General features: G+C 30.9%; 1 protein-coding gene across 1 annotated transcript; it reads right to left on the bottom strand.

The window, feature by feature from the left end:
- Positions 1-3,046: 3,046 nt before the first annotated feature.
- Positions 3,047-6,194, bottom strand: LOC126706374 (protein RADIALIS-like 3). The gene is made up of 2 exons (XM_050405796.1): positions 5,423-6,194; positions 3,047-3,327 (listed from the first exon to the last, which is right to left on the bottom strand). Exons 1-2 carry the CDS (start codon positions 5,695-5,697, stop codon positions 3,300-3,302), a joined length of 303 nt encoding a protein of 100 aa, XP_050261753.1. The 5' UTR covers positions 5,698-6,194; the 3' UTR covers positions 3,047-3,299.
- Between the last annotated feature and the right edge of the window lie 4,073 nt (positions 6,195-10,267).

The following is a 10,267-nucleotide window of genomic DNA, read 5'->3' on the forward strand; positions in this document are numbered from 1 at the left end:
GAAATTTGTGAAGAATCACAAGTTTATATAAAAATTATAAAGATGCCTTATGATCATTATGAAATGACATTACTTATACTTGGAAGTCACTTAATAAAAAATGCCTGTACTTCCAATTAAAAATTCTTTAGCCACACCTTTTGTAAACAGTTTTTATTATTTATTTATTATTATTATTATTATTATTATTATTATAAGAATAAATTAATTTATATATTGAATTGAATTTATTTCACATGTGACTAATCATTCTATTGAATATATAGTGTAAGGGTATAGTCCTTAATTATTGTTATGAACGTTACTAAAAAATTAGAAAATTTCAACTGCGGTGAAAATTTTATGGCTAGGAGATTTATGAAAAAATCTATGTTGGTGATGATGATATGGGTTATCCTTACTCTTGTTGAAGTACACACTAATGATCATGCTGCTACCTCAAACTATCTAGTTGATCCTCATATTGTAGAAATGAAATATATTAATAGTCTTGTATACGCATTGGAGGAATGTTATAATAATTTCAAAGTAGTTGGTAATCCAGTTGATTTTCGCAATTGTGCTTTTGCAATGTTAGAAGCTTGCACGGGGTATGCTCTTTCGAAGAATCTTATTAATAGGGATCCTATTTTGATAGCTAAGAAGCTCCATATGGTTACCGTTGCTAAAAAGTGCATTATTTCACGCCTCAATAAGAGAGATGAAAAACTTCTTCGTTTGGAAGCCTGTTTTTTAAAATGCTACGAAGATCATCTAAAAGAACATGGTAATCATTTCAAAAAGCATGGAAAAAAACATGGAGGGCATAAGAAAACCTTTTCATTTGGAACTATGTTTCATTAAACACTACAGGAAGCATTGAAAAAAATATGAAGGGCATAACAAGTAGCACGATGATCATACGAAAAACATCAAAAAGAACATGAAGAGGAAACCAAATAGTTTCGAATTTATTCATAAATGCTCTCTCTCTCTCTCTCTCTCTCTCTGAATAATGTACCTCCTTTTTACATTTTGTTTTTGTTGAATAATTAATGTACCTATGCATGAACAGTATACTTGTGAGCAACCTTTATCATATAGAAAAAAAATCCAAGCTTTGAGATAGATATATATATATATATATATATTTTTTTTTTTTTCACACTCAAGCTTTATTGTCAGGCAATAAAAAAACCTTTGGCAGTTTCTATTTTTGCTAACCAAAATATAGTTAGTAAATTTTCTTTTTAATATGTCTTACTATGATCTTAGAGTAACTTTATCGAGGAGTTCTAATAATCTTGACAATCAATTGTGAAATAGATGGATTGGATTTTATCACATCATGAATATTTAAACAGCCTCACTTGAATTGATCTTCACACGCAAGTACTTATATTTGTAAAGTAACAATCATGTCAAGGGTACGCGATGGTGATTCCTCTACCTTTCACATTGTAAGTCTGTAAGTCTATGTGTGATGCCTTAGAATTTTGCAACAAGTCCCGTTATTTTCATGTGTATATGATATTTTCGATGCTTCCTTCACACCCCCCCATTAGTTGGTATATACCATCGCCAGTTTTTTGAAGCTCCTACATCACCCTCAACCATGGATCATGGTTGTTTTCCACTTTTTCTCTCTTTTGCCACCATGTATTGTACCTATAAGTTACTTTTTCAGCCTTTACTAATGTAAGCATGAGATGGGAACAACTAACCTGATAAAGGAAAACAAAAAACTAAAGACTATACAAGAAACAACCTCAAACAACAATAGTTTTTTTTTTTTTGACTGACAAACAACAATGGTTAATTACATTCAATTCTCCCAATTTTTTAGGCCCCCAAAAAAGGGTTTAAAATTCAAATTGTACAATAAATATCAATTCAATCCTTAAAGTCTCAATATTGTCAATCTCATTTTTAAACTCTACTAACGTTCATAGTTTTCAGAACCGGACCGAGAAGTCGGATCGTGAAAACCGGTTTTTTAAGCATAAAGAACCAGGCATATGTGACAATTCCGTGAACCCCTAAAACCAGGGTTGGACCGCACGAACCGATGGCAAGAACCGTGCGGTCCAACCACTTAGCATTTTTTTTTTTTTTTTAATAAAAACAACTTAATACAATTTTATTCTACTTAATTAAATTATCCATCTCTTACAAGGAATAAACAATATTATAATTAAAATCCTTCAAAGATATTCAACTTTACTTCAAAAATTAATCATAAATTTTAATGTTTTTATGGTTATTATTTTATTTTATTAACTTTTTTATTTAATTATTAAATATATGCTAGAAAATCATTAAATTTCCCTTACATATATAAATATATTAGTCAATTTTGCTAGTTTTATAAATTTAATATCTATATTTAGGCTTTAATTAATTATTAAATTAATTATAACATCATCACGGTTCGACCTCGATTCGACCTCAAAAACATTAAACCTCTCTCTTTTACGGTTCAATGAATGGTCCGGGTCTGAAAACCTTGCTAACGTTGTCAATTGGATCATTCTATTATTATTTTTTCAATCCTCAAAAGACCTATATTAAATTTTCTATCAAATAAGCAACAAAATCTAAAGATTTTTTTATTCTCTCTCAAATGATTTAACTGAAAAGGCTTTAATACAAGAGGCACTAAAAATAATGATCATGCTCGATATTTAATAATAGGAAGTTGGGCCCATTCTTAATTCTGGATTTGGATGGCCTGCAAATTACTCGGGCCTAAAGTATAAGGCCTAGCCTGACTTTGTGATTCACCTTTTGACCCTAATCCAATCATTTTGGGGTAATTTGCTCTTGCTGGGCGGGCCTGGAAGGCCCACTTCTATCTTCTAGGTTTTTTTATTTTTTTTTTGGGTGCTAAATTTATATATATATATATATATATATATATATTTTTTTTTTTTTTTTCTTTAAAAGGTATATAATATATGTTCAACATAACCGGATTGGAGTGGATTATGATAATTTTTTGTCCTACTGAAATGCAGCAGCAATTTGTTTTTTTGTTTTTTTTTTTTTAAAGAGAACTAGGTAGTGATTTACTGGAAGGTTGACAATAATTTTTTTTTAAAAATAAAGACGGATATTTTATTACATTTAGGACGGTCCAATACCTTCACTAAGTAGCAGTGATACACATTGATACAGGATACTCACCAAAAAAAAAAAAAAAGGAAGAAGAAGAAGAAGAAGAAGAAGAAGAAGAGAAAGATACATATTAATACACAGATTTACTTCTCATAAATCTGCTTTTAAACTTGAATGAAAGGTGATTGTGGCTTGGACTTAGATCACCGCAGCTTAAGATACTTCAGAAGCCTGTATAGAAAGCAAGAAGTTATAAAGTAAGCTTATGAAAATACTTTATAAAAAAAAAAAAAAAATTTCTAATTCTTTCAAGACCTCCAATTTATTATGCATGCATTGTTCTTGCTATTCTATTTCTTCTTGAACCAAAAACTAGTACCCTAGAGATTAAAGGTTCTCTCCCACATGGCAACCGGATCACACTATAGGGTATATATGTGATGGAACTATGGAAGTCTTGCAAAAAGTTTGGTTTTAAATTAATTTGGAGTTATCTTGCTCCAATCTATGACATAACAATTAAAGAGATCATTCATGTATAATTTTAATCACATAACTTTTTTAATAAGTCATATGACTTGTCAAATGGTGCAAGTATTTATCACTTATTGCATGTAGATATCGAGAATTTTGTTAGTATTATATTAAATGTGACACCACTTTTAATAAGAATTTTTTTTAAATATAATAATTTTATAGAATATTGAACTTTAGACAACTAGACAACTCCTTTTTTTTTTTTTTTTTAAGAAACTTATTATTTGAGAGATGAAGTATTATTTTGAATTTTGAATTAAATGAGATAATTCAATAATAAAAATTTCTAAAACTATAATTAAAAAACTTAAATTGTAATTTATTGCATCACAATAACAAAAATTAAGTTAAGAAGTAAAATACTAAATCAATTTTTTTTCCTAGAATAAAATGCACAAGCATGAACAATTTGCATTTTCTACTAAAGAATATTCTTACAATGCTTTTTTAAGAGATAACCAAATATAATAATGACCATATGTAGCTTATGTTTGAATTATAACATGCATCTAATTGCAATATTTAAAATGTATTCATACATATACATAAGGTTACAATCTAATTTAAATAATACAAATAGATAGTATCATAAATCGTCACGTAATTAATTGAAAAATAGAGCTCCAAATTATCTTGGAGCCAAACTTTCTCCGAGAGTCTTTGGCTTATTTTGTCACTTATGAGTGCTTCCCTTCCTTCTTTATTTATCTATTTACTAATTTAATTCTTTAAATTTATATTCCTTTTGACAACTATATAATGCTGATCATGACACTTTTAGATGCTAATATGGGATTTTAATCTTTGTGGATTAAATGCTAAATTGTGTCACTATTATGAAGTAAAAATAAAATAAAATTAAGAGGCAGAGTGGAGGAGAGAGTACTAAAGCAGAAGAGGATATGCATTTTGAAATACTACTTAGAGTATTGGAGAGAAGCATTATGTGGTATATATACTAGTCCACAGACGGTGAAGAAAAAAAGTGATATTCTTATTGACTTATAATTTATAAATATATATTCCTTTGATGCTCCCTGTGTCCGAGCCATTACTTTTTAATACATATCAAATTGGAATATATCTCATGTGGGGCTTTCTTCTAATCAGGGACAGGATAAGAAGTTAAAGGAAATGTAGATTCTTTTCGTGGAATAAACAAGTTGTTTATGAAAGTGTGGAAAAGGGTTGGCTCCTAAGAAAATGAAGCAAAAGGGTGGACCACATTGGGTCAAAACTCGTAAAGATTTTGCTACCAATCTTTTATAGTTTAGGCTAAATTTAGCCAATGGTCCTCTATCCTGCTCTGAAATCTTTTTATATCATGTTTATGTGTGAATCAATTAGCACATACGCCTATATAGGTTGAATGTAAACTTTGGTGTAAACCCACAAAATTTCACAATTTATAGGTTACTGCTTTTATTATGATGAAGTAAATGAGTTTGCTTTTATTATAACTATGGCTAACTTGAGACAAAAACGTTTAAAACCACTTTAATTTTACTTTTGGCCTTATTGAACTATACAAATTTGCAGACACGAGTACCGCTATGATGCTAAACTCTAAAAAGTACTCTGAGGCCATAGACTAAATGGGACGGTGCATGCATGAGAAAGATAGAAGAAAGAGAAGTTAAAAGGGGGTCACACAAGAGATTCCTGTAATTATATGGTGCGTGTGGAACAACAGACTGAACAAATTCGAGAATTCAAGAAATAGTCAGATGCTCGAAAAGCCTATAGAAAGAAGAAAGAAGAAAAGTTAAAATTTTCATGAAGTCATTACCTCTCTTCTTCATCAATGTTGGTACTGCTTCCATTGGACCTGTACTTGGGAATAGGAACAAGACCAGACTCAATATGCCTGAGATCCTCTAGAAGGATTTCATAGTGTCTTTTCACTTCCTCAGCTGTTTTATTCCCACCCACAGCCTTGGCTACATTCTGCCACCGGTCAGGGGTCTCCTTATCATACAATGCTAGTGCTTTTTCAAACCTTTTGTTCTGCTCTGGGGTCCAAGAGGAGCTGGAGTTTTGCTTACTAAGAGAACTTGAAGCCATCAAAGTTGCTCTAAACTTTGTGCTTTCAGTTCAAATCCTAAAGTGTCTAAAGGAATGGTGAGAACTAGTGCTGAAGGAGCAAGAACAAAAGAGACGGCTTTGGGGATATGGTTCATGCAAGAGAAGAGACTGCCATGGGTGCTTGCTTATGCTGTGTGCTTGCTTATAAAATGGTTTATAGGGTGGTGTGGTGGAGCCAGTTGGCGAATCTATTTTGTCAAAAGGTGGATTGAGGTGTGACCCGTCGCCCTTTGGAACCACAAACGAAGCAGGACAAGGTTCAGCCACTAGGCAGAGGAGGAGAGGAATCAGTTTCAAAGGAAAGGCTTTCTGGGATTTTGTTTTTTTATGCGTTCCTAAGAAATTAAGAATCTTTTCGTTTATAATGCAAATAGAAAATATAGAATTTCCAAGGCTAAGCACAGAGGCTAGTTGCATAATTAATAAGTAGAGAGACAATCCAGTACCTTTTAGCCTAAAAAATCAGCCAAGTGGTGCAGTGTAATACCATATGAAGGGTTAGGACTTAAGGAGCAATAAAATACTACAACTTGGAACACTTATTAAAGAGAGATCTCGAATCTATAAGGAAAAATAAATAAATAAAACAAGTACTGAAATTTTTTATTTTTAGTTGCACTTATGATTTTAATTTACACTTTAGAGGATATTTTAAAGGGGTAATTATACAATACTATGGGTCTATGAGAGAATAATGGATTTTCTTAATTAAGTTCATAATTTGACCTACTATTCATGTGAAATGAGAGAATAATAAGTCACTATTATACTCCCAAAGTATTATATAATTTTCCATTTTAAAGTCTCAAAAAAGCTTAATTTCGAGAATTTATTCACTCTTATGAGAGGAATGAAAAGTCGAAGGCTTCTCTCTCCTTCTTTTTATTTTTATTTTTTATTGTTAAATGATGAATTTTATTAAGGAAAAAGGGGGTTAGGGCCCCGGCCATCTATCATCTCTGGCTCCAAGATGTGGGTAGGAAGATTGGAGATGGGAAGGGCCTCACAACAATCACAACAAGGAGCCCCGGCAGTGAGACCATAAGCAGCACAATTGGCATTCTTTACAACCACAAAAAAATGAGCAAAATGAAAGGATTGGGTGGTTTATGTTGGGGATGATAGAAGAGATGACCCAATGAGGTGTGACTGCAGAGTTTTGAATGGGTTCCATGATGTTTAGAGCGTCACCTTAAAAAACTTGTCTAACCCCAGGTTAAATTTTTCCAAGCATAGATAAATTTTCCCAAATGATCACAACACACAACATCAAGGAATGAGTTGTTTGGTCAAATTGCAGCATCAATGTAGGACTCCTTGTGTAGAAGTGGAAATCAACTCCTTAATTTTCAAACATAGATAATTCTAAATAGATTCTAAATAATATTCCTACTATATTATTTAAAGACTCAATTTAGACTAAAATAATACTCTTAAATAATAATAAAAATAAAAGCGTAATTTAAAGAAAATGAAAGGTACGTTAGAAAATTTATAAAGTCAATACCCTTTCTTCACTTTTTATTTAAAAAGTTAATACATTTCTTTTATTTTAAACAAAAGTTTTAAAACTATCCTCTCTAATTAAAAATTTAATGAAAGAAGAGTATTGACTTTTTAAATAAAGTGACCAGTATATTTTTTTTTTTTTTGACACAAAAGTGACCAGTATGTTAAGAAATTTATTTATTTATTTATTTTTCATAAAATATTTCATTTTGAGACATTTTAAAATGGAACATAGGACTATCCATTTAAGACTAGGAGGTATTACTTTTTTTGATGAACAACTAGGGAGTATTACAGTTACAAACAAAATGTACAAAATTTAAAAATTAAAAGTAAAAAAAAAAAAAAAAAAAAAAAAAAAAAAAAAAAAAAAAAAAGAAGAAAAAAGTAGGGGAAGGCTGGGGGCTGGCAAGCGCAAATTTTAAGAAGGTTACTACTTACTAGACATACCAAACAAGGAAAAATAAAGGTTCTCCACTGATTGGACTGGCATGCATTTTTTGACATTTCTGTTTCCTTGCCTCTGCCAACGACATAATTATTTTCAATCTTTGACAAGAGTTTGCAAATATACCCTAGTAAACTTTTGTTAACTAGTGTCACAGGCTATAGAGTTTTTCTTTCTAATAATAAAAGTGTTTATCACGCGTAGGTTATTTTTTACAGTTTTATACATATACCCGTGAGAAAGTAACTAATCAAGATTTTTAAAATTGCGTAAAATAATGTGTTAACAACAAATTTAACCCCTTGATAATTTGATAATTGGGAATGGCTGAATGGGAGGATTTGAATTTTTGACATCTCGGTTGAGAGTTTTATCTTACTCTCAACCAAACCATCTTGTCTTCCCTTTTTTCTTCTTGTGTTCCATTGATCAAGTCTTAGAGCTATTCACAATGGATTCTATGTACTCTTACCCTTCCCAGTCCATTCTTTTAAAATTTAGTTTCTCACTCATTTCATTTATGGGTTAATGTTTCTGGACTAAGCATGTACCATCTTTTTCTTTTTTTGAGAAGAAAGCATGTACTATCTTGAATCTTCTTAGTAATAACATTAATTATGACAATAGTGTCTCATACAATATCTTTTCTATGTCAGACTCACTCAACTCAAAATATTTTGGACTTTGTTCTAGTTTCTCAAGCCGTGGTGATCACTGACAAATCTTTTGGACTGAGAACAGACTGCCAAGAACTCATGCAGAGTTAATTTTTTTATATTTATTTTTCAGCTTTAGATCTTGGAATTGGGTTTTCGAATCTTTGTCCTGAACAACATTCCAAATGGTTCTAGCTGGATACCTTTAACCGTATCATGATTTTTTTTTTTACAAAAGTAGAATGATATCTATAAGGGTCCTGTTAACAAGTGTCTTCAGGGTACTTGTTAAGAATCTATTTTAGAAAAATTTTGACATTACTTTTATGGAAAATAAAAAAAATTGTCAAAACATTAATTGTTTTTTTTTTCCCTATAAAAACTTTCTTTAACTGAATTCTTAATTAATGCTCTTAGGGCAATTGTTAGTATTTCCCGATCTATAATTAGTTGTTTGCTTCTGCATGTATTTTGTAGAGTCAACAGGTGAGGCTGGTTTTCTTATTGGATAGGAGGGTGATTTGTGTCAGTTGATTGGTGGGTGAAGTTTCAACCAAGCAGTGACTCTGCATGTATAGCTAGAAGCTAAATTCATCAAAAGTGGGGTATGACAAGGTCAATTATATGTGATGATAATTTATGAATATGCCATATACACATATACCCAATAACTTTTTTTTTTTTTCATATTTATCAACAACAAAAAAATCTTTTTTTTTTTCTTCTTATAAATTGAATAGGGTAAGATAAGATGGCTAAAGGCCCTAACGCACCATCAACAAATATTATATTAGGTTAAGAATCTTGTAGTTGCATTGATATATTCTTTTGTTATCAATGGAGATCTTTAGGGCTTTCAAAAAGACTGTGACCAGGGATCGGCAATGGCAGCAATGCTAGCAACTAGAGACTAAGGACGTTAGTGGGTGGTGGTAGTTGGATGGCAGATAGTAGGGGTGGAGGTTAGGTTGATAAATTTTAGATGAGGTAGAAAATGAAAGTATAAATCAATTTCTACCATGAATGCTTTTATTTTATAGTCAACCGAAAAAAAATTTTCAGATGACCAACATTTTCCGTTAAACCAAACATAGCCTTAAATGCAAAACACCAAATGATGTCGTTCAGTCTTGTAGCCTTGGACACCAGAGTTAGTTGCAGATCCAAAAGGTTGTTGACATTCTGTTAGCGATCGAGAAAGTTTGTTAAAGGTTGTTATATTTGTTAGAAGAGATATTTATTTGGTAAATATGAGATTAAGATTCTGTTTAGATATCGCTTATTGCTGAAAACTGAAAACACTGTAGTAAAATAATTTTTAAATATGTGAATAGTACAGTGGGACTCATTTTTAATGAAAATTTTGCTGAAAAAAGAAATTTGTGGGTCCCGTGAATAGTGCATGGGACCCAGGTTTGGACACAAACGGCAGACGCGTTTGCTATCCAAACGCATACTAGTAGTAATGGGGTGTTGTATAAATAATACACTGTGCAATTTTAAGCAAGTTCAATAATATCTTAAATATTTCTTTTCTCTTAAATCTTTCTTTCTCTCTCTATTTTTTATGTTCTTGTTTGAAGCTAAGATTACACAGTTTGCTTGTAATTGATTTTTTTTTTTTTTTTTTGATAGGAAGACTAAGATTTTATTCATAATTGAAAGTAGAAGATATATCATAGAGAAGAGTTTGTTCTATAAAATAAGGATTCCCTTCAATCCAAACAGAAAAATCAGCAATGCCTAAAACATATTTTGCTAGTAAATAGGCAGAAACATTGTCAATCCTACGTACATAGGAGATTTCAACATGACGAGATTCATGCAAAAAATCTAAATTTTTTCTATATATAAGATTAGTTAAAGTTACATCTACTTGAGTTATATATTTTTTTGGCCATTATTTTTTTTATTAGATCTAATGATAAAAAACTAA

Source organism: Quercus robur, chromosome 11 (genome assembly GCF_932294415.1).
Source record: "Quercus robur chromosome 11, dhQueRobu3.1, whole genome shotgun sequence".
NCBI classification, from domain to species: domain Eukaryota; kingdom Viridiplantae; phylum Streptophyta; class Magnoliopsida; order Fagales; family Fagaceae; genus Quercus; species Quercus robur.